Source organism: Rhinatrema bivittatum, chromosome 16 (assembly GCF_901001135.1).
Source record: "Rhinatrema bivittatum chromosome 16, aRhiBiv1.1, whole genome shotgun sequence".
Lineage (NCBI taxonomy): Eukaryota > Metazoa > Chordata > Amphibia > Gymnophiona > Rhinatrematidae > Rhinatrema > Rhinatrema bivittatum.
Genome location: NC_042630.1, coordinates 54,409,213 through 54,434,532, shown reverse-complemented (window position 1 = coordinate 54,434,532; position 25,320 = coordinate 54,409,213). Strand labels below are relative to the sequence as shown.

Below are 25,320 nucleotides of genomic sequence, written 5' to 3'. Positions count from 1 at the left end.
CTGAGGTAGTGGAGGGTAAAGTGACTTTCACATGGTCACAAGGAGTAGCAGTGGTATTTGAATCCTGCTTTTGAAGCCTGCTGCTCTAACCATTAGGCTACTCCTTCATGCCTTATTTAAGAATTGCTTGAAAGAATATAGACAGTAAAGTTGAAAATTGTGTTTTTTGCATAATTAAAAGTTGCTGGTAATAGACCTAAGTTTCTGTTTGATATTGCTTAACCCTTAACTTTCACCATGAGCTGGATTCAGATAGCTCAACCAGTAGCTATTGTTGGCACTAAGTTTATGTCTTTTTTAGTAGAAAAGACTGCCAAAATTTAACAAATTTTATGCATGTTGCAACCTGGTTTTTAATGCCAGTAGACAAACCATGGTGATGTTAACTGGGACTCATTTGATTTTTTGAAGTTTCATATGTCATTTCTACCTTAAATCCCAAATTTTATCCTCTAAAGCCATGCAATGTAGGTACTTTAAAAGTAATTAGAAATACTATTTGGGGCAGATTTTAAATGCCCTGCGCGCGAGGCCCTCGCGTGCTGGCGCGCCTATTTTGCATAGGCCGCCGGCGCGCACAGAGCCCCGGGAAGCGCGTAAGTCCCGGGGCTTGGTAAAAGGGGCATGTCGTGGGGTGCGGTTAGGGATCAGGGCGTGTCCGGGGGTGTGACCGAGTGCCCCGACACAGCGGCCTATGTCGGGGCCTGCTGAGCCGGCGTGCGTAAGTTACTACTGCCTGGAGGCAGTAGTAACTTCTCCGATAATGGTAGGGGGGGTCTAGATAGGGCCAGGAGGGTGGGTTAGGTAGGGGAAGGGAAGGTGCGGGAGGGTAGAAAGAAAGTTCCCTCCGAGGCCGCTCCGATTTCGGAGCGGCCTTGGAGGGAACGGGCAGTGCGTGCAGGGCTCGGCGTGCGCAAGTTGCACAAATGTGCACCCCTTTGCGCGCGCCGACCCCGGATTTTATAAGGTACGCGCGGCTACGCGCGTACCTTATAAAATCCAGCGTACTTTTGTTCGTGCCTGGTGCGCGAACAAAAGTACGCACGCGTATGTTTTTAAAATCTAGCTCTTACTCTTTCATTGACATTGCGGATTAACTGCTCTTAAGGAAATATCATGTCCCAATAGGCATCAGTAAGACCTTTACTGAAAAAGCTAACTCTTCCACCTCTTGATCTTGCAAATTACTGACCAATTTCCTCCCTTTCCTTTATCTCTAAACTGCTTGATCATTTGTTCTTAAAACAATTTAAGAACTTTTTTAATGACCATCCACAATTTGGTTTTAGGAAGTTCTTAAGCACTGAGATTTTACTAGTCTTAATTGATGGTCTCAGATGTAGTCTTAATGCTGGGAAAAAGATATGTTCTGATGTCTTTGGATATCTCATCTGTGTTTGATACCATTGATCAACAAATCTTTTTGTACCAACTCAAGGCATGTGGAATTTCTCACATGGTTCCATTCTTATTTTTTGGACATCAACAACAGGAAAACATCCAGAACAAATATTTTGCCATTTCTCCCCCTGGATACCATGTCCTGCAGGGATCAACTCTCTTTGATATTTTATTTGACGTCTACATGTCTTCAGTTTGCATATATTTAACTGGGATCTGTTCAGGATACCGGCTGTATGCTGATGACATTTAATTTTATATCCAGATGAGGACATCATGTTAAGAAACGTCTGCACTGGTTTCTTGTTGCATTTCTGTAGGCTGACTTACAACAAGTTATTCCTAGCCTCACAAAAACTGATATTTTAGTGATTCAATCTAATATTTTGAACCAGCCTCATCAGGCTATCCATATCAAAAAATAAATAGTGGTGCCAGTATCTCCAATTGATAAGTCTAGCTGTTCTCATTGACTCTGCCCTCTCTTTCAAGAAACAAATTAAAACTGTTATCCACACCAGGTTATTTAATTGCATGTGTCTTACATAATCTTAAATCCCTGGTATTCCCTGAGGATTTTCAGATCATTGCACAGGCTTTAATGCTGCCCTTACTTGATTATTGCAATGCTTTGTATATTGTAGGCATGTGCATTCGGATTGACCGCATATGCAAAACGCATCTCAAATTTTTTTTTAACTTAAAAAAAAAATGAGGCGTAAACGAGCAGATTTCCGACATATTGAACATAGATATGTCGGATACGGCAAATCGCCATGCGCGCGCTTTCTCGACGCCATTACCTGCGACTCGAGCTCGGAGCCCCGGATTACCTGAAAATGGCGGCGCCCCTGCGGTAACCATGCCAACCTGTCTGACCCTGTCCTGTGAGTCTCAGTGACTCACAGGAAAGGGTGGGACAGGTCGGCATGGATACCGGAACGCAGCGAATCTGCGTTCACCTTTTCAGAGAAGCACTGAATGCAGCAAATTGCGCTGTCATTCCGTGCTTCTCTGAGGATTTCCTGACGAGCCAGCAGCACTATAAAAGCAGCAGCAGCACGAGGACTGACGGACATTGTCAGCGATTCAGTGGGGAGGTGGGATCGGGATCGTGCAGGGTGGGCTTAGGCAGGCTGAGGCAGAGAAGATAGCAGAACCCGATTTGATAGACAACACAGAACAGAACCAGATTTGATAGACAACACAGAACAGATTCTTTGTTAGGGAAAAAAAAAAAAGAACATTCTTATTGAGTGAGTCTGTACATTTTATCCTGGGCAGTGCCAGGCAGGGCTGGCAGTACTCTGCCTCATATTTGCTATTTTTAAACAGACTTAAAAGCATTCTCCTTGAGTGGTTCAGTGCTGGGTGGGCACTGGGCAGCAGTTCCAGGGCTGGGAGTACTCTGCCTCATAGCTACTTTAGTTCTATGTGCACTGCAGTGCACACAGACAGACACATTCCGTGCATTGGCAGGCAGGCAGTGAGGCAGTGGGCATTGTAAACAGAGTGAAGATTGCCATTCAGCGAGTCTGTTAAATTTGCTATTTCTAAACAGACTTAACCGCATTGTCCTTGACTGGTTCAGTGCTGGGTGGGCAGTGCCAGGGCTGGCACTGGCAGTACTCTGCCTCATATCTACTGAAAAGGAAGCTGGTTCTCTGTGCACTCACTGCACACACACAGACAGACACATTCCGTGCATTGCCAGGCAGGCAGTGAGGCAGTGGGCATTGTAAACAGAGTGAAGATTGCCCTTCAGCGAGTCTGTTAAATTTGCTATTTCTAAACAGACTTAACCGCATTGTCCTTGACTGGTTCAGTGCTGGGTGGGCAGTGCCAGGGCTGGCACTGGCAGTACTCTGCCTCATATCTACTGAAAAGGAAGCTGGTTCTCTGTGCACTCACTGCACACACACAGACAGACACATTCTGTGCATTGCCAGGCAGGCAGTGAGGCAGTGGGCATTGTAAACAGAGTGAAGATTGGCCTTCAGCGAGTCTGTTCAATCTGCTATTTTTAAACAGACTTAACCGCATTGTCCTTGACTGGTTCAGTGCTGGGTGGGCAGTGCCAGGGCTGGCACTGGCAGTACTCTGCCTCATATCTACTGAAAAGGAAGCTGGTTCTCTGTGCACTCACTGCACACACACAGACAGACACAATCCGTGCATTGCCAGGCAGGCAGTGAGGCAGTGGGCATTGTAAACAGAGTGAAGATTGCCCTTCAGCGAGTCTGTTAAATTTGCTATTTCTAAACAGACTTAACCGCATTGTCCTTGACTGGTTCAGTGCTGGGTGGGCAGTGCCAGGGCTCGCACTGGCAGTACTCTGCCTCATATCTACTGAAAAGGAAGCTGGTTCTCTGTGCACTCACTGCACACACACAGACAGACACATTCCGTTCATTGCCAGGCAGGCAGTGAGGCAGTGGGCATTGTAAACAGAGTGAAGATTGGCCTTCAGCGAGTCTGTTCAATCTGCTATTTTTAAACAGACTTAACCGCATTGTCCTTGACTGGTTCAGTGCTGGGTGGGCAGTGCCAGGGCTGGCACTGGCAGTACTCTGCCTCATATCTACTGAAAAGGAAGCTGGTTCTCTGTGCATTCACTGCACACACACAGACAGAAACAATCCGTGCATTGCCAGGCAGGCAGTGAGGCAGTGGGCATTGTAAACAGAGTGAAGATTGGCCTTCAGCGAGTCTGTTCAATCTGCTATTTTTAAACAGACTTAACCGCATTGTCCTTGACTGGTTCAGTGCTGGGTGGGCAGTGCCAGGGCTGGCACTGGCAGTACTCTGCCTCATATCTACTGAAAAGGAAGCTGGTTCTCTGTGCACTCACTGCACACACACAGACAGACACAATCCGTGCATTGCCAGGCAGGCAGTGAGGCAGTGGGCATTGTAAACAGAGTGAAGATTGCCCTTCAGCGAGTCTGTTAAATTTGCTATTTCTAAACAGACTTAACCGCATTGTCCTTGACTGGTTCAGAGCTGGGTGGGCAGTGCCAGGGCTGGCACTGGCAGTACTCTGCCTCATATCTACTGAAAAGGAAGCTGGTTCTCTGTGCACTCACTGCACACACACAGACAGACACATTCCGTGCATTGTCAGGCAGGCAGTGAGGCAGTGGGCATTGTAAACAGAGTGAAGATTGGCCTTCAGCGAGTCTGTTCAATCTGCTATTTTTAAACAGACTTAACCGCATTGTCCTTGACTGGTTCAGTGCTGGGTGGGCAGTGCCAGGGCTGGCACTGGCAGTACTCTGCCTCATATCTACTGAAAAGGAAGCTGGTTCTCTGTGCACTCACTGCACACACACAGACAGACACAATCCATGCATTGCCAGGCAGGCAGTGAGGCAGTGGGCATTGTAAACAGAGTGAAGATTGCCCTTCAGCGAGTCTGTTCAATCTGCTATTTTTAAACAGACTTAACTGCATTGTCCTTGACTGGTTCAGTGCTGGGTGGGCAGTGCCAGGGCTGGCACTGGCAGTACTCTGCCTCATATCTACTGAAAAGGAAGCTGGTTCTCTGTGCACTCACTTATCTACTGAAAAGGAAGCTGGTTCTCTGTGCACTCACTGCACACACACAGACAGACACAATCCATGCATTGCCAGGCAGGCAGTGAGGCAGTGGGCATTGTAAACAGAGTGAAGATTGGGCTTCAGCGAGTCTGTTCAATCTGCTATTTTTAAACAGACTTAACCGCATTGTCCTTGACTGGTTCAGTGCTGGGTGGGCAGTGCCAGGGCTGGCACTGGCAGTACTCTGCCTCATATCTACTGAAAAGGAAGCTTGTTCTCTGTGCACTCACTGCACACACACAGACAGACACATTCAGTGCATTGCCAGGCAGGCAGTGAGGCAGTGGGCATTGTAAACAGAGTGAAGATTGCCCTTCAGCGAGTCTGTTAAATTTGCTATTTCTAAACAGACTTAACCGCATTGTCCTTGACTGGTTCAGTGCTGGGTGGGCAGTGCCAGGGCTGGCACTGGCAGTACTCTGCCTCATATCTACTGAAAAGGAAGCTGGTTCTCTGTGCACTCACTGCACACACACAGACAGACACATTCCGTGCATTGCCAGGCAGGCAGTGAGGCAGTGGGCATTGTAAACAGAGTGAAGATTGGGCTTCAGCGAGTCTGTTCAATCTGCTATTTTTAAACAGACTTAACCGCATTGTCCTTGAGTGGGTCCGTTCATTTTGTTATTTTAAACAGACTGAGCATTCTTCTTGAGTGGGTCTGTTAATTTAGTTATTTTAAACTGACCGAACATTATTATTGTGGGACAGTGGGCAGTGTTACCACTTGTACTCATTGACATTAAATCCATAATGTCAGGGAAAGGGAGATGCAAGCGACTTAGTGGGAATGGCAGCGGAGGCACCGCAAAAGACACCAGCGCAACACCACCAGTACAGGTAAAAAGGCAACTGTCGCAATCAAACGTCTTTGTAGGGGATGGCAGTTCCATGGCAAAAAAAAATAAATCAGACCATGAAACTTTGCAATCGCCACCACGTGTTTCTGGCACTGTAGTTTTGGAGGAGAGTGAAGAGGAGGCAGAGTCTAGCCAGACAAAAGTTACACACCCAAGAGCAGCCAGGGGACAGACGTGTCCTGCAAAACTTCACGGTGACAAGGTAGCGCTGGCACTGTTAGCTTCTGATTCAGAAGAAGAATCTTCTTGGATGGGATTCTCATCAGAAACGGAAGATGTAATACCTGAGCAATCTTCGGTAGAATTGTCAGTTAGTCCTGTTTTAGCCTCCACCTCCAGAAATCTGCGGCAGGGGAGACATTCCACTGATATCGAGGAGGAGGAAGAGCTGTCAGTAGGGAGACAGAGGGTGACTGTTGCCCCCGCTGGCATTGCTTCGCCGGGTGCAGTGGGTGCACCACGCACACCCAGTAGTACCTCAACTCCAGTGCCACCATCCACCCCCAGGGCGGGAAAGGGAGGAGGATCACAAAAGAAATCTGCGATCTGGGCACATTTTAAAGTGACAGAAGACCCGCGTTATGCTCGGTGTAATTACTGTGCCAGGGATATTAGCAGAGGCAAGCAACTGGGACATCTGTCAAATTTTGGCATGGAGTATCATATTAAGAGGCAACACCCAACAAGATTACTGCCATCTGGGGATGGTAGCATTTTCCGTCAGGGGACCCCTTCCCCTTCCAACCAGGGTGCAGTGGTAGGAAAGCAGCAGAGTCAGCCCACGCCCTCATACCCTTCTAGCAGTCAGGCGGCAGGCCAGCAACCCACTGACATGTGGCAGAAGCGACAATGCACCATGGAGGAAATGGGGTGGAGTGCGGTAACGCTATCCCGGGGTAGGAGGCAGGCAGCCGCAAAAGTAGTAACCAGGAGCATTGGGGAAATGATTGCCCTTGATGACCAGCCCCTGCAGTTAGTGGAGAATGTGGGTTTCAAACGTTTCTTGAAGGTCGTACTTCCAAATTACAAAGTCCCCTCCAGAACCACATTTAGTAGAAAGGTCATCCCCAGCCTGTACAAGCACTGTGTCAGTCGCGTGCAAGCACTGCTAGGAAAGGCAGACGGAAGAGTGCATTTCACCTGCGATATCTGGACCGCCATGAATGCTGCACACTCTTACCTCTCTCTGACAGCACACTGGTGGGACATGGCAGAGGCAGGGGCAGCCAGCAGCTCTATTACTGAACAAGCATCAGGGTGGAGGTGGGCTTTACTGAACACCCACCTGACGGACCATTCCCATACCGCTGCCAATATTCTAGCATGCATCAGAAAGATGCTGGCGAGCTGGAAAGTACACCAGCGAGACAGTAAAACGCGGGCAGGCTTTTTTGTCACAGACAACGGTGCAAACATGGTTAAGGCAATAAGCGATGGGCGGTTTAAGAACATCCGATGTTTTGCACACACTCTGCATCTGGTAGTGAAGTCAGGTTTGGGCTTGGAGTCCAAGGACAAGGAGACTGAATACCTGCGTCGGTTAATACACAAGTGCAGGAACATAGCAGCACACTTCCACAGAAGTGTCAGGGCGGGGCAGGTTCTCCGAGAAAAGCAGACTGATTTGGATATGGCAGAGAAGCGTCTCATTCAAGACGTTCCCACCCGGTGGAATTCCACCTTTATGATGCTGGAGAGGTTATTGGAGCTGCAGACACCCCTTCATGAACTTTCTGGTACAATAGACATAGGTGTGCAGAATCCCCTAGGGCATCACGATTGGTTAGTCATGAGTCAGCTGTTAAAAATCCTGCAGCCCTTCAAGGACGTCACGGAGGAGCTGAGTTCCAGAAGTTCCACCTTGGCTGACATCATCCCTATTGTGAAATTCCTGGATGACCATTTGGAAGGCATTAAACGGCAAGAGGGAATGACTGCTGAGGTGCTGCAGTGTGTGGACGTTTTGCAGCAGCAGGTGAAAGACAGATAAAGGCCTTTAACAGAGGACAGCACATACATGCTCGCCTCTGTCTGTGATCCCCGTGTGAAAGGTAAACTCGCCCTACAGACAAATTGTCTGTCATTTGTGAAGGAGCTGTTGTTAGCACAGGTCCGTGAACAGGAGCACCATAGGCGGAGACAGATTAGGCTTGAAGCACAGGTGGAAACAGCAGGCACGTCACAGAGTTGTGCTGCTGCTAGCCCTGGAAGGAGAAGGACTGTGTCAGTGACAGATACTATTATTAGTGCGTCCACCTCAACGTCAGAACGCCCAAGGCATGTTGGCCATAAAGATACATCAGTTGTGCAACGGGCGAGAGAGAAAGTAACTGGATTGAGTGACTCTCAGCCCTCCCAAGCACAGGAGGAGACAGCAGCAGAGCTGTCAGTGACACGGTATCTCTCAGAGCCGATAGAGAACATGCAGACAGATCCGCTGGCATATTGGGCACACAAGTCCACTGTCTGGCCACACCTAGCCAAAGTGGCTGAAGGATATCTGTCATGTCCACCAACCAGTGTGCCCAGTGAACGTGTTTTTTCAATGACAGAGGATATCATGAGCCCTCACCGCTCAAGGCTGTCACCGGTCTTGATGGAAATGCTAGTGTTTTTGAAAGTAAACCTGCCATTGCTTGGCTTTCCCGATTTTCCTTGTGAATGGCAAGATGAATAAAAGCTATTGAAAGGAGCCTTGCAGTAGTTCCAATTGCCTCCTATGCTCAAGATAATGTAAGCACTGCAGCACATGTTCTTGACATGAATCGCTGTGCCTGACCGGCATCTACTGTGCAGCCCTTGTGTTCCCACAAGTGTTTTAACTCCGTTGCTGTTCCTGCCTGTACCTCCAGGCATTGTGTTCCTACTGGTGTTTTAACTCCATTGCTGTGCCTGCCTGTCCCTCCCGGCCTTGTGTCCCTAGCCGGGATTGACCTCTGTCCTCCAATGATGTGCCTGTTCCTCCAGGCCTTGTGTCCCTAGCTGGGCAGTTCCATTTTGTTATTTTAAACAGACTGAGCAATCTTCTTGAGCGGGTCTGTTCCATTTTGTTCTTTTAAACAGACTGAGCATTGTCCTTCAGAGTGGGTCTATTGATATTGCTATTTTAAACAGACTGAGCATGGTCCTTCAGAGTGGGTCCGTTCATTTTCTTATTTTAAACAGACTGAGCATTCTTCTTCAAGGCCGAAGTGGAGAAGGGTTCCATGTGAACAGCAGTTCCACATGGGTCAGCCGGTCCTAAGAGATAGGCGAGCGCCGTTCGGAAGGGACGGGCGATGGCCTCCGTCGTCCTCGGCTGATCGAAAGGGAGTCGGGTTCAGATCCCCGAACCCGGAGTGGCGGAGATTCGGCGCTGGGCTCTTCCCTCTTCACTCGCCGTTACTGAGGGAATCCTGGTTAGTTTCTTTTCCTACGCGGCTTGTGTCCCTAGCTGGGATTGACCTCTGTCCTCAAATGATGTGCCTGTTCATCCAGACCTTGTGTTCCCACGCGTATTCTTATTTCTGAGAGATTTTCCGATTCCTTTGTCATCAGCTAAAGTGCATAAGATGCGTTGATGAATAGTTTTGAAGATGACACATATGGCTTTATAGATGATACGGAAGTGGACGGGTAGCCAATGTAACTCTTTCAGAATGGGAGATATGTGGTCTCTCTTTCTTGTGCCTGTTAGTAATCGGGCTGCTGAATTTTGAACCATCTGTAGTGGTTTGGAATAGGATGAGGGCAGACCTAGCAATAGGGAACTGCAGTAGTCTAATTTCGCAAAAATGACTGCTTCGATGATCGTTCTGAAGTCTTGAGCATGGAAAAGAGGTCTTATCCTCTTCCGAACCTGGAGTTTATAGAAGCAGTCTTTGGTTGTTTTGTTGATATGTGCCTTGAAGTTTAGCTGGTTGTCTATTATCACTCCTAAGTCTCTAACTTGTGTGGTAGGTAGGTAGGTGGGAAGAGTAGTGTTGGAGATATTGTTTTCAGGAGAGATGAGTAGGATTTCTGTCTTGGATGAGTTTAAGATGAGGTGTAGGTTGTTTACTACTTGTTTGATTTTCTGGTGGCATGTTTCCCAGTACTCAAGAGTTTTACAGTATGTGTCTTTGATAGGGATGATGATTTCAATATCATCTGCGTAAAGGAAGTACTTTAGATTGAGGTCGGTAAGAAGTTGGCAGAGAGGAAGAAGATAGATATTAAATAGGGTCGGAGACAATGAAGAACCTTGAGGGACTCCTATGACAGAGTCAAATCTTGAGGATTCCTTGTTTTGGAGTTTAACTTTGTAACCTCTGTAATTGAGAAACGTTTTGAACCAGGATAGGACGGTGCCGCTGATTCCTATGGACGAAAGCTGGTTTAGGAGGATGGCGTGGTTGACCGTGTCGAATGCTGCGGAAAGGTCTAACAAGATCAATAGGAAAGAGTTTCCTTTGTCGAGGCCCATTAAGATATAATATTATATCTTATAGTTGTGGTTTGGATCATATTCTTTAGGTGAAGACGGTTGTCTATAATTACTCCCAGGTCTCTCACATGGTTGTGGGTGAGAAGGTGTTTGTGATGGATCTGAGATGGGAGGTTTTCTTGCTTGTAGGAAATGAAGAGGAGTTTAGTTTTAGAGGCATTGAGGACCAGGTTTAGACTGTTGAGGAGATTAGTGGTGGCTTGTAAGCTGTTGTTCCAAAGTGCGATGGCTTTGTTAATAGATTCTGTTATGGGAATAAGAATCTGAACATCGTCTGCATAGATGTAGTGAATGAGGTTAAGACTACTTAACAGTTGGCAAAGGGGAAGGAGGAAACGGCGGGGGAAACGGCAAAGCTGCTGCCAAGGGGGGCTATAACACGCGCCGCCGGAGCAGCGGGCCACCTGCCCCCCCTGGGCCTTCCCAGCCGACACGGAGCCGGTTGCGGCGCTCCGCCGCGGAGGAAATGCGCCCTGCGGCCGTCCGGGAGGCGTTCCCCGCCCCCCCGCGAAAGGGGTGGGGGATCCGCCGAAACCCCGGTCCCACCGAACCCGCCGGGTTGAATCCTCCAGGTGGACTGCACGCACCCCACCCGTTTAACTCTTAACGGTTTCCCGCCCTTTTGAACTCGCTCTTGAAAGTTTTTTTCCACTTTCCCTTACGTACTTATTGATTTTATTGATTTACTTTATTTTTTTATTCCTGGACGGGGCCGGGGCCGTCCGGGAGGCGTTCCCCGCCCCCCCGCGAAAGGGGTGGGGGATCCGCCGAAACCCCGGTCCCACCGAACCCGCCGGGTTGAATCCTCCAGGCGGACTGCACGCACCCCACCCGTTTACCTCTTAACGGTTTCCCGCCCTTTTGAACTCGCTCTTGAAAGTTTTTTTCAACTTTCCCTTATGTACTTATTGATTTAATTGATTTATTTTATTTATTTATTCCTGGACGGGGCCGGGGCCGTCCGGGAGGCGTTCCCCGCCCCCCCGCGAAAGGGGTGGGGGATCCGCCAAAACCCCGGTCCCACCGAACATGCCGGGTTCAATCCTCCAGGCGGACTGCACGCACCCCACCCGTTTAACTCTTTACGGTTTCCCGCCCTTTTGAACTCGCTCTTGAAAGTTTTTTTCCACTTTCCCTTACGTACTTATTGATTTTATTTATTTATACCGGCATTGCATCCTCTGTAGGCTTCCCTGGTGGGTCTTGTGCATTTGAATAAACGAAGAGGAATTTGTAGGTCGATTATGGTGTGTTGGTGAATGATTTCTTATATCAAGGTGATGGATTTGTAAATGACTCTGAACTGAATTGGTAACCAGTGGAGGTCTTTTAGGACTGGGGAAATGTGGCCTCCTTTCCTAGTGTTTGTTAGTAGACGGGCTGCTGCGTTTTCAACCATTTGGAGTGGTTTTGTGTATGAGGAAGGGAGTCCAAGTAATGTAGAGTTGCAGTAGTAGAAAATGAGGGCTTGGAGGATGGTTCTGAAGTCTTTGGCGTGGAAGAGTGGTCTTATCCTTTTTTAAACTTGCAGTTTATAGAAGCAGTCTTTGGTGGTTTTATTGATATGGGATTTCAAGTTTAGTTAATTGTCGATTAGCACACCTAGATCCCTCACATGAGTAGTTTGTAGGTTGGTTGGGAGACAAGCTGTGAGATTGTTGTCAGGAGTTATGAGTAATACTTCAGTTTTAGAGGAGTTTAGTACCAGATTTAGGTTTTTGAGGAGGCTTTTGATTTCTAGGTGACAGGAATCCCAGTATTCGAGGGTTTTTGTGTATGATTCTTTGATGGGGATCAGGATCTGGATGTCGTCAGCATAGAGAAAGTGTATTAAATTGAGGTTGGTAAGGAGTCGGCAGAGTGGTAGGAGGTAAATATTAAAGAGTTTAGGGGATAAAGAGGAACCATGTGGTACTCCGATGGCCGAGTCGTGGCGTGTTGATTCTTTGTTCTGGATTTTTACCTTATAACCTCTGTTGGTTAGCAACAATTTGAACCAGGCGAGCGCCAATCCAGAGATTCCGATTGCTACTAGCTGTTTCATCGGTCTCGTGCCAGTATTCAGCCTTACACGGAGTTTACCACCCGCTTTGGGCTGATTTCCCAAAGAACCCGACTCAGAGAAGACCCGGTCCCGGCGCGCCGGGGGCCACTACCGGCCTAACACCGTCCGCGGGCTGATCCTCCATCAGAAGGACTTGGGCCCCCGAGCGGCGCTGGGGAGGCGGTCTTCCGTATGCCACATTTCCCGCGCCCGCCGGACAGGCGGGGATTCGGCGCTGGGCTCTTCCCTCTTCACTCGCCGTTACTGAGGGAATCCTGGTTAGTTTCTTTTCCTCCACAGCTTGTGTCCCTAGGTGGTCCCTGCGGGTCGGTACGGCAAGAGCGGTATTCAAACAGCAAGCACTGGGGTATGAAAATACAGACCCCTGTGTACTTACTTGGTAGAGGTTTTGCTAGGAGTAAGAATTTGTTGAGGATAATGTCAGTTTCTTAATAAGATCTCATGCTTTGACTGTTGAGGAGATTAGTGATGGCTTGTAAGCTGTTGTTCCAAAGTGCGATGGCTTTGTTAATAGATTCTGTTATGGGAATAAGAATCTGAACATCGTCTGCATAGATGTAGTGAATGAGGTTAAGACTAGTTAACAGTTGGCAAAGGGGAAGGAGGAAACGGCGGGGGAAACGGCGAAGCTGCTGCCAGGGGGGGCTATAACACGCGCCGCCGGAGCGGCGGGCCACCTGTATATACAATATATACAGCTTCTGAGCAGAGAATTTATTGATGGTGCGTGTTAGGTGGAGTTCGGGAAGGCTTGCCTGAAAAGCCATGTCTTGAGTCTTTCCAGAAAGGTTAGGAGGCGAGGTTCATTTCTGAGATCTCCCCGTGTACAACATTTTGAATTAAACATGCCACTTTATATTGTATGCGATATTGGATGGACATGCACAGCATTCCAGGTCAAACCCTTTTAGAGACGTCAAGCCTCGACAGACAAAGTAAAGAGTAAGAAATTGTTGAACTTGGAGGTGGACCCTTGTCCGGGGGAAACAGCGAAGCTGCTGCCGGGGGGGGGGGGGGGGGGGCAATAACACGCGCCGGAGCCGGTATTTAACCTTAGATGGAGTTTACCACCCACTTTGGCCTGCATTCCCAAACAAACAGACTACGAGAAAACCCGGTCCCGGAGCGCCGGGGGCCGCTACCGGCCTAACACCGTCCGCGGGCTGAGGCTTGATGAGAAGGACTTGGGCCCCCGAGCGGCGCCAGAGAGGCGATCTTCCGTACGCCACATTTCCCGCGCCCGCCGGACGAGCGGGGATTCGGCGCTGGGCTCTTCCCTCTTCACTCGCCGTTACGGAGGGAATCCTGGTTAGTTTCTTTTCCTCCGCGGCTTGTGTCCATAGGTGGGATTGACCTCTGTCCTATAATGATGTGCCTCTTCATCCAGGCCTAGTGTTCCTACTGGTGTTTTAAGTCCATTGCTGTGCCTGCCTGTTCATCCAGACCTTGTGTTCCCACACGTATTATTATTTCTGAGAGATCTTCCAATTCCTTTGTCATTTTATGAAGTGCATAAGTAGGGTAGCTAAATGAGGAGAATATTGGAGGGGCGAAGTTCCATATTCAAAGCTGAGTAGCTGTACTTATCGAGTGAAAGTTTGAAGGATCAGGGAAGGCTTGTAAGAATAGCCAAGTTTGTTAATAGATTCTGTTATGGGAATAAGAATCTGAACATCGTCTGCATAGATGTAGTGAATGAGGTTAAGACAAGTTAACAGTTGCCAAAGGGGAAGGAGGAAACGCCGGGAGGGGGGGCTATAACACGCGCCGCCGGAGCAGCGGGCCACCTGCCCCCCCTGGGCCTTCCCAGCCGAACCGTAGCCGGTTGCGGCGCACCGCCGCGGAGGAAATGCGCCCTGCGGGGGCCGGGGCCGTCCAGGAGGCGTTCCCCGCCGCTCCCCCACCCCCCGCGAAAGGGGTGGGGGTGGGGAATCCGCCGAAACCCCGGTCCGACCGAACCCGCCGGGTTGAATCCTGCGGGCGGACTGCACGGACCCCACCCATTTACCTCTTTACAATTTCACGCCCTCTTGAACTCCCTCTTCAAAGTTGTTTTCAACTTTCCCTTGCGGTACTTACTTATTTATTTTATTTATTTAAGGTTTTTTTATACCGGCATTCATGAAATCGTTCACATGATGTCGCTTTACAGAAAACAGGGGTGCAAAGAAAACAACCTATAACATAAATACACGTGGTGAAGAGATGCAGTTACAATTAACTGGGGCTATGAACTGGGAGTGTAAGAAATAAAGAGGGATAGAGGAGGTTAATTATATACATGTGTAGAATATAAAAATATACAAGAGTACATTACAAATATGGCGTCCAATATATACAGCTTCTGAGCTGAGAATTTATTGATGGTGTGTGTTAGGTGCAGTTCGGGAAGGCTTGCCTGAAAAGCCATGTCTTGAGTCTTTTCCGAAAGGTTAGGAGGCAAGGTTCATTTCTGAGATCTGGGGGGATGGAGTTCCATAACGGTGGACCTGCTGTGGAAAGGGCTCAATCTCTAAAGGTGCTGTGATAAGTGGTTTTGGAGGGTGGAACAAGGAGGCATCCTCTGTAGGCTTCCCTGGTCGGTCTTGTGCATTTGTATAAAAGGAGAGGAATTTGTAGGTCGATTATGGTGTGTTGGTGAAAGATTTTGTATATCAAGGTGATGGATTTGTAAATGACTCTGAACTGAATTGGTAACCAGTGGAGGTCTTTTAGGACTGGGGAAATGTGGTCTCTTTTCCTAGTGTTTGTTAGTAGACGGGCTGCTGCGTTTTGAACCATTTGGAGTGGTTTTGTGTATGAGGAAGGGAGTCCAAGAAATGTAGAGTTGCAGTAGTCTAATTTGGAGAAAATGAGGGCTTGGAGGATCCTGGTTAGTGTCTTTTCCTCCGCGGCTTGTGTCCCTAGCTGTGATTGAACTCTGTCCTCGAATGATGTGCCTCTTCATCCAGGCCTTGTGTCCCTAGCTGGAATCGACCTCTGTGCTCGACTGCTGCGCCTCTTCATCCCGGCCTTGTGTTCCCACAAGTGTTTTAACTCCGTTGCTGTGCCCGTTCCTGCAGGCCTTGTGTTCCTCTGGGGATAGGGAAATACATACAGTAACTGAGTGTAAGCAAGTATGATTTGCATTGAATACAAGAATGTCAGTATATAAAAATGACAAATAAATATAAAAATAAATGAAGTGCTATAAACTTTTTAAAAAAAGAATATAAATCATTAAAAAAAAAATTGTACTATCCGAGTATCAGTGTTCATCCATGTTCCTACTGGTGTTTTAACTCCATTGCTGTGCCTGCCTGTTCATCTAGGCCTTGTGTTCCCACAGGTGTTTTAACTCAGTGGCGGTGCCTGTTCATCCAGGCCTTGTGTTCCTCTGGGGATAGGGAAATACCTACAGTACCTGAGTGTAATCAAGTATGACGTGCTAGAAACGTTTTCGAATAAGAATATAAATACATTAAAAAAACACATAATTACTATCCGAATATCCGTGTTCATCCAGGCCTTGTGTTCCCACAGGTGTTTTAACTCAGTTGCTGTGCCCATTCTTCCGGGCCTTGTGTTCCCACAGGTGTTTTAACTCAGTGGCGGTGCCTGTTCATCCAGGCCTTGTGTTCCCACAGGTGTTTTAACTCAGTGGCTGTGCCTGTTCATCCAGGCCTTGTGTTCCCACAAGTGTTTTAACCTGGTTGCTGTGCCTGTTCATGCAGGCCTTGTGTCCCTAGCTGGAATTGACCTCTGTCCTCGAATGATGTACCTGTTCATCCAGGCCTTGTGTTCCCACACGTATTGGGGCGGATTTTCAGCGCCCTGCTCGCCTAAATCCGCCCAAAACCGGGCGGATTTAGGCGAGCAGGGCCCTGCGCGCCGGTAAGCCTATTTTACATAGGCCTACCGGCGCGCGCAGACCCCGGGACTCGCGTACGTCCCGGGGTTTTCGGAGGGGGGCGTGTCGGGGGCGTGTCGGGGAGCGGGCCCGGTCGACGCGGCGTTTCGGGGGCGTATCGGCCGCGTTTTGGGGGCGGGTACGGGGCGTGGCTATGGCCCGGGGGCGTGGCCGCGCCCTCCGTACCCGCCCCCAGGTCGCGGCCCGGCGCGCAGCAGGCCCGCTGGCGCGCGGGGATTTACGTCTCCCTCCGGGAGGCGTAAATCCCCCGACAACGGTAAGGGGGGGGGTGTAGACAGGGCCGGGTGGGTGGGTTAGGTAGGGGAAGGGAGGGTAAGGTGAGGGGAGGGCAAAGGAAAGTTCCCTCCGAGGCCGCTCCGATTTCGGAGCGGCCGCTCCGATTTCGGAGCGGCCTTGGAGGGAACGGGGGGAGGCAGCGCGGCTCGGCGCGCGCAGGCTATACAAAATCGATAGCCTTGCGCGCGCCGATCCAGGATTTTAGTGGATACGCGCGACTCCGCGCGTATCTACTAAAATCCAGCGTACTTTTGCTTGAGTCTGATGCGCAAGCAAAAGTAGGCTGTTCGCGCGCCTCTTAAAATCTACCCCATTCTTATTTGTGAGAGATCCTAGGCTCCAATTCGTTTGTCATCAGCTGAAGTGCGTAAGTACAGTCTGAATTCACTAGACGCCAACGGAATTCACTAGACGCCAACGATATTCACTGGACGCCAATGTAAACACCGGGTACACACAACTCTAGGGGTGGACCCGTTCCAGGGAGTCCTTCCCTGAACAAGCATGAGGGTGGAGGTGGGCTTTACTGCACACCCACCTGACGGACCATGCCCATACCGCTGCCAATATTCTAGCATGCATCAGAAAGATGCTGGCGAGCTACCAGTGTTTTAACCTAGTTCCTGTGCCTGTTCATGCAGGCCTTGTGTCCCTAGCTGGGATTGACCTCTGTCCTCGAATGAAGTGCCTGTTCATCCAGGCCTTGTGTTCCTACTGCTGTTTTAACTCCATTGCTGTGCCTGCCTGTTCATCCAGACCTTGTGTTCCCACACGTATTCTTATTTCTGAGAGATCCTCCAATTCCTTTGTCATCTGCTGAAGTGCGTAAGTACCGTCTGAATTCACTAGACGCCAACGGAATTTACTAGACGCCAACGATATTCACTGGACGCCAATGTAAACACCGGGTACACACAACTCTAGGGGTGGACTCTTTCCAGGGAGTACTTCCCTGCACAAAGGAAAGGGAACTTTCTCCTGGGCCAATTGATAAGAAAACCACAATTCTGCAGCCAAAAATAGGCTGGAAATCCTTCCCCCATTGACTTTAATGGGCGACATATGTACATATACCCAACTCATTGAATTTTTTTTATGTCCATATTGACCGCAAGTGGGACCCCCTTTCGGACATAAGAAATATGAACATAAAATTTTGCTCTGCACATCCCTAGTATATTGTAGGGGTGTGCATTCGGTCCCTACATATTGGCAATCCACAACGGATGTGCCAATATTCGTTATATTCTTGGGGAAGCGAAACGTATCACAATTCCCCACGAATACAACAAATTTTCGCCGAATTATTCAGGGCCGACGGTCAGTGACATAGTGAGGGCAAAGGCTAGCGGCTGCCAGTACTCTAAATGGCGCCGGTGCTAGCCTTTGCCCTCACTATATCACAGGGGCCGACCGTCGGCTCCTGTGACATAGTGAGGGCAAAGGTAGCGCCGGCGCCATTTTGAATACTGGCAAAACGTCCAGATTGCAGGAGGTCGCTCCTGGACCCCTGCTGGACTTTTGGCAAGTCTTGTGGGGGTCAGGAGGCTCCCCCAAGCTGGCCAAAAGTCCCTGGGGGTCCAGCGGGGGTCCGGGAGCGATCTCCTGCACTCGTGCCGTCGGGTGCCAGGAATCAAAATGGCACTGATAGCCTTGCCCTTACTATGTCACAGGGGCTACCGGTGCCATTGGTCAGCCCCTGTCACATGGCCATCGGTGCCATCTTGTGCTCCTACCATGTGACAGGGGCTGACCAATGGCACCGGTAGCCCCTGTGACATAGTAGGTCAAAGGCTATCCGGCGCCATTTTGAAGTAGTATCGAGGGTGTGAGAATGCAGGGCATGGGTCCCGGACCCCCCGCTGGACCACCAGGGAGTTTTGGTAAGTCTTGGGGGGGTCAGGAGGGTGGGGGGTTGTAGTAAATTTTAATTTTAGCCGGGTAACGAATAGGATTAGACGTATAACCGTATCGGGGCGCCATACGGACGTATGCAACGTATCTGCCCCCTGACGAATACGTATCCTGAATGCAACGTATGGTGTCCCTCTGCACATCCCTAGTATATTGGTCTCCCAGCATAACTGCTTAAAGCCTTGCAGATGTTACAAAATGTTGCTGCAAGATTGATTTAAGGCCAGTCATCTTTCTCTCATGCTCCTGGAGTTATATTAGTTATGTTGAGGAAGGTCAAAGATGAACAAACGTGCAAATATTACACTTAATCTGAAAGGGCCAGAGAACAACTTCTTTACAGTCAAGTTACATTTGTGCACTGGATTATTATGGATAAGTTCTGTTCCTTGATATCAAAGACTTTGCTTACAAGTACTAGGGGTGTGCATTCGGATTGACCGCATTAGTAAAACGCAACTCATATTTTTTTTTTACTTAAAAAATTGATTCGACATAAACGATTGGATTTCCCACATATCGAACATAGATATGTTCGATATGTGGGAAATCGCGATTGTTGAGCCAAAATAAAAATATAAACCCCCTCACCCTCCTTAATCCCCCCCCCCCGACTTACCACAACTCCCTGGTGATGGAGCGAGGAGTGAGGACGCCATTTCTGCAATCCTTGGCGAGAAGCATGTGACGTCGGCGGCACGTCGAGTGACGCCGGCGTCACGTGATTCCCGGCTCGTTCGCGCCGGACGGCTCGTTCGGCCCAAAAAGAACTTTTGGCCAGCTTGAGGGGGTCAGGAGGCCCCCCCAAGCTGGCCAAAAGTTCTTTTTGGGCCGAACGAGCCGTCCGGCGCGAACTTGCCGGGAATCATGTGACGTCAGCGTCACGTGATTCCCGGCTCGTTCGCGCCGGACGGCTCGTTCGGCCCAAAAAGAACTTTTGGCCAGCTTGGGGGGGTCAGGAGGCCCCCCCAAGCTGGCCAAAAGTTCTTTTTGGGCCGAACGAGCCGTCCGGCGCGAACGAGCCGGGAATCACGTGACGCCGCGTCACTCGACGTGCCACCGACGTCACATGCTTCTCGCCAAGGATTGCAGAAATGACGTCCTCACTCCTCGCTCGATCACCAGGGAGTTGTGGTAAGTCTGGGGGGGGGATTAAGGAGGGTGAGGGGGTTTAAATTTTTTTTTTGCACATATGTACATATACCCAACTCATTGGATTTTTTTTATGTCCATATTGGCCGCAAGTGGGACCCCCTTTCGGACATAAAAAATATGAACATAAAATTTTGCTCTGCACATCCCTAACAAGTACCTTTATTTGTATAAAAAAAAAATGTGCTTTCTAAATGAAAGTGACTGTTTAAATGGTATAATGCCATTTTAGAGAATTCCCTATTTACAGCATGAATTATGAAAGTCTCTCTTAATGGTTATATGGTGTGTGTTTGGTGACATTTTTTAAAATATGAACAGTTTATTCTACAGGAAAAGCAGCTGTGTATCACAAATTAGTTGTGACTCCAGCCTCCAAGTCCCCTTCTTCACTTGCATCCACCGCTGTGCAACAAAGATGCAGTTTGCATACTCCTAAGGAGTGGTTAGAAGCTCTAGTGAAGAAGCAAGCAAGACAGATGAGATCTGTCTTGCTTGCTTCTTCACTGGGGATATGAGGGTTAGACTATGACCCAGCTGTGATTTAACTCAGAACTGAAGTCTTAAGTGCATGGCAGTTGAATGATGCTTTTACATTTAAGCCTTAGAAATACCAGTGCACTGAAAATTCTGTGATATTCTAAACTATACTTCAACAGCATCCTTAAATATAAGAGAAATATGTTCATTCATTGTCCTAAAATTGATGCTATCTAAGAAGTATTAAGACAATATTCTTTCTTCTCAGATATTGACACCTGCACCAAGTGCCCGGAAGACAAATGGGCAAATCAAATGAAAGATGCCTGCATCCTAAAAGTGATTACCTTCCTCTCCTATGAAGAACCCTTGGGGATAGCTTTGACTTTTTTTAGTATTTTCTTCTTTTTCATCAGTGCAACTATTCTAGGAATCTTCATTAATTACCGAGAAACTCCCATAGTGAGAGCCAACAACCAAGACCTAAGCTATATTCTCCTCATCTCCCTCATGCTCTGCTTCCTCTGCTCCTTGATATTCATCGGCCGTCCCAGGCAGGTGACCTGTATTCTCCGACAGACTGCTTTTGGCGTCATTTTCTCCATCTCTCTTTCCTCTGTATTGGCAAAAACCATCACTGTGGTCATGGCTTTCCAAGCTAACAAGCCTGGAAGCAAGCTCCGGAAATGGATGGGTTCCAGGGTCTCAAACTCTATTGTTCTTTCATGCTCCCTCTTTCAAGTTCTCCAGTGTTGTGTCTGGTTGGGCACTGCTCCCCCGTTCCCATATCTTAACAAGCAATCAGAAACTGGAACAATTCTAATTGAATGTAATGAAGGCTCAATAATTGCTTTTTACTGCGTTCTGGGTTACCTGGGATTTCTGGCTGGTATCAGCTTCCTCATAGCCTTCCTAGCAAGGAATTTACCTGAAAGTTTCAATGAGGCCAAGTACATCACCTTCAGCATGCTGGTGTTCTGCAGCGTTTGGGTGTCCTTCATCCCAACATATCTGAGCACCAGGGGAAAGTACATGGTGGTTGTGGAGATATTTGCTATCCTAGCCTCCAGCGCTGGACTGCTGGGCTGCATTTTTATCCCCAAGTGCTATATTATTCTACTGAGGCCTGACAGAAACAACAGAAAGTATCTATCAAAAAACTGGAATGATTAATATTTGTATAAGTGAAATATGGCATTATTTTAATTATTTGGGCACTCCAACTTGATTGATGTGTATTCTGCACTGAAACTTCATCACTGATTAAAACATAATTCATTTTTATACATTCTTTTAATAGTCAAGAGATTTTTATTCAGTTTCAAAATAACATTTACTTATTGAAGAACATATTGACAACTTATTTTACATATTCAATATTATTTTAGTAGCAGCAACCAACATGCACATACATTGTTACAAGGACTAGAGTAGAATTAATTAGCTGTAAAGTAAAAAGTAAATAAACAGATGAGAAGAGGACAATGTTTAATATCATTTCAATACAATGAGATAACATACTTAAAATAAGATTTACATATTCTTTTCTTGTTGTTGATTAAAAGTTTAAATTCCTTTTACTTCAGATTGAGGTCTGGTGCCTACCATTAACCACATTCTAAAGAGAATGGGACAACAACTCAATAGAAATCCTGCACCTCCACTTCTGCAAACAAATTCTCTATACCCACAGAAGCACTCTTAATAATGGGTAAAGAGCTAAACATGTTGCTTTTCCTTACTGTTCACCATATAAAACAGAATATAAAAATTATGGTACAATCTCAGTAACAGAGATAAATGTTCTTCATTACCAGGCACTGCATGTGAAGTAATATAAAATCCTGCAAAAAAAACCCCACAAATGTGACAAACCTATTACATCTAAACAGAACTAACACCAATAATACAAAATAATACAAAAAGGCAAGAGTAAAAATACTGGAATGCACCCTAGATCACTCACACACCTCACAATGGGAACTACAGATTGGAAAGCAGAACAAGGAGATTGCTACAAATCCCTGCAGAAACACCTACACTCAGGCAGATCACCTCATCCTGGTCATTCACACAGAACACAAACAGTCCCACACTAAATGCAAATTATTCAATACAAATATGCACACATGTGTTGTGAAATAGGGGTTTTAGTGGACCCTTGGGCCGACCTGTGTGAGACTGGGGATAGGTGTACTATAGTCTCTTGAGGTAGACAGGTCAGGAGGCTGGTACCAGGCAGGAGGTGGACGTGTGCTTCACCCTGGAAGCCAGAGCTCCTGCAGGAGGAGCTAATAGGAGCCCGGCCACTGGGACTTAGGTGATTCATCCTGGAAGCCGGTACTCCCCCAGGAGGAGCCTGTAAGAGCATGGCCGCTGGGACTTAGGTGATCACAGCGGCTGGAACTGAAGAAGGCAGGCAGGGATCCGGAGTCAGGCTGGTACTGTAGAAGAGTGATGGCTGGAACCAAGTGGGAACTGAAGCAGGGCTGGCCTCTGGGACCAGGCAGGAACTGGAGCAGGACTGGCCACTGGGACCAGACAGGAACTGTAGCAGGACTGGCCGCATGGAGCAAGCTGGAACTGAAGCAGAGGTTAAGCAAGCAGCCAGGCAAAAGCAAGATTGGGCACAGGACTAGGCAAGTCTCAGGCAGGAACGGAGTTGCTAACGCAATAGCACACTCCGGGGCATGGCACAATCAGAGAACTGCAAGGAACCCTGTTGCTAGGCAAAGTCCTGGGCTCTGCGGCAGGCTTAAGTAGACCGGGGCGTCTGACGACACGGGTAGGGCGGAGCCTCCAGTGGCGGGAAACGGCCTTGATAAGCATGGCTTGTGCGCGTGTGCCTAGAGAGAAGGCGTCCAGGCAGGGCTTCTCGGTGGTGTCCCCCCGGCGGGGATGCCACGAAACAGGCTGCAGACCCTCGGAGATGGGCAGGGACCAAGGAGGTAAGGACACAGTTACGGTGGGATTGCAACAGTACCCCCCCCTCTTATGTCCCCTCTTAGCAGGCCCGGGTTTACCTGGGTGGTCCTGACGGAAGGCTTTCAGTAAATCCTTGTCAAGGATGCTGCGGGCTGGCTCCCACGTGTCGTCCTCAGGTCCGCAACCCTCCCAGGCGATGAGGTACTCCCAGCGACGTTGATGGAATCTGACGTCAAGGACTTCGCGGACTTGGTAGGTGGTGTCTCCTGACACAGCAGGGTCCACAGATTCGGGAGTTTGAGGATGGTACCTGGAGAGGATGAGAGGCTTCAAAAGGGACACGTGGAAGACGTTGTGCATGTGCATGGAGGAGGGTAAGCGCAAACGATAGGAGACAGCTCCTACATGCTCAGCAATGCGGAATGGTCCACAGAATCTGGGGGTGAGTCTGCGGGAAGGAATCTGAAGCTGTAGATTCTTGGTGCTCAACCAAACACAATCTCCTGGAAGGTAGACTGGTGCTGGCTGGTGGTGGCTATCTGCCCATCTTTTGGCGGCATGAGCAGCCCGTTGCATTTTCTTTTGGATGGACATCCATAGGGCGAGTAGCTGGCAGGCAGAGAGTTGCACTGCTGGCAGTGTGCTGGGTTCTGGAGAGGGCAAGGGTGGCCGAAGTTGCTTCCCATAGATGGCCAAAAACGGGGAGCTTCCTGTGGCAGAGTGTGTATGATTATTGTATGAGAACTCCGCCCATGGGAGCAGCTTGGCCCAGTTGTTTTGTCTTTTGTTCACAAAAGAACGCAGGAAGGTCTTCAGCGTGCGATTCATACGTTCAGTCTGCCCATTACTCTGTGGATGGAAGGCTGACGAGAGGCTCAGCTGAACCTTGAAGCATTTACATAATGCCTTCCAATAGCAGGCTGTAAATTGTGGTCCTCGGTCTGACACTATGTCCTGGGGAAGACCGTGAAGCCGGAACACATGCTGGACAAACAGGTTGGCCAGGTCGGGCACAGATGGCAGTTTCAAGAGGGGGACAAAATGTGCCATTTTAGAGAACCGGTCCACTACCACCCAGATGACCATGTTCCTGTCTGATGCTGGGAGGTCCACCACAAAGTCTGTGGAGATATGCGTCCAGGGCTCCACCGGAATAGGCAAGGTATGTAACAGGCCTCTGGGTTTCCCTCCAAGTGGTTTCTGTAAGGCGCAGGTGGGACTGGAGTCCACAAAGAGACGTACGTCTTGTTTTACTGTTGGCCACCAGTAGTAGCGTTTAAGGAGGTCGAGGGTCCTGGACCGACCCGCATGTCCTCCCATGAGGGATTCATGGGCCCATGCTAACACAACCCTCTGGGCGTGGCGTGGAACTACGGTCTTTTCTTCGGAAGTCACGGAGGTGGTGGCAAGACACACCTTCCTTGGATCTAAGATGTACTGGGGCATCTCAGGGGTCTCTTCTAGTTCAGTGGATCGTGACAAAGCATCAGCTCGCACGTTCTTCGAGCCAGGGCGTTATCAAAGAATAAAGTCAAACCGGTCAAAGAATAGAGACCATCGGGCTTGTTTCGGGTTCAGACGCTGGGCTTGGTGTAAGAATGAGAGGTACTTATGGTCGGTATAAATAGTGAAGGGATGCTGAGCTCCCTCTAGCCACTGCCTCCATTCCTCCAGGGCGAGTTTCACGGTGAGCAGTTCTTTGTCGCCGATCCCATAGTTACTTTCAGCTGGGGAAAACCTCCTTGAGATGTAAGAACATGGGAGAAGTTGCCCAGTGTCGGAGTGCTGGCTCAAGACTGCTCCGACAGCTACATTCGAGGCATCCACTTCAACCAGGAATGGTCGACTGGGGTCAGGGTGGCGGAGGCACGTATCTCGTAAGAAGGACTTCTTCAATTCCTCAAAGGCTTGGCAGGCTGGGGCTGGCCAGTCCGCCACATTGGCTCCCTTCCGGGTGAGGGCAGTCAAAGGAGCCACTATGCGAGAATAGCCAGGGATAAAATGGCGGTAAAAGTTAGCGAAGCCAAGGAAGCGTTGTAAGGCCTTGAGATCTGTTGTGGGATAGGGGTTTTAGTGGACCCTTGGGCCGACCTGTGTGAGACTGGGGACAGGTGTACTATAGTCTCTTGAGGTAGACAGGTCGGGAGGCTGATACCAGGCAGGAGGTGGACGTGTGCTTCACCCTGGAAGCCAGAGCTCCCGCGGGAGGAGCCCATAGGAGCCCGGCCACTGGGACTTAGGTGATTCACCCTGTAAGCTGGTACTCCCCCAG

General features: G+C 48.8%; 1 protein-coding gene across 1 annotated transcript in view; it reads left to right on the top strand.

The window, feature by feature from the left end:
* The window catches only part of LOC115077692 (vomeronasal type-2 receptor 26-like), a 35,645-nt gene extending 14,349 nt beyond the window's left edge, over window positions 1-21,296 (top strand). Inside the window, exon 4 of the mRNA XM_029579982.1 lies at window positions 20,392-21,296. Within this exon, the coding sequence (XP_029435842.1) occupies window positions 20,392-21,296 (905 nt within the window). The remainder of the gene's footprint in view (window positions 1-20,391) is intronic.
* The last annotated feature ends 4,024 nt before the right edge of the window (window positions 21,297-25,320 follow it).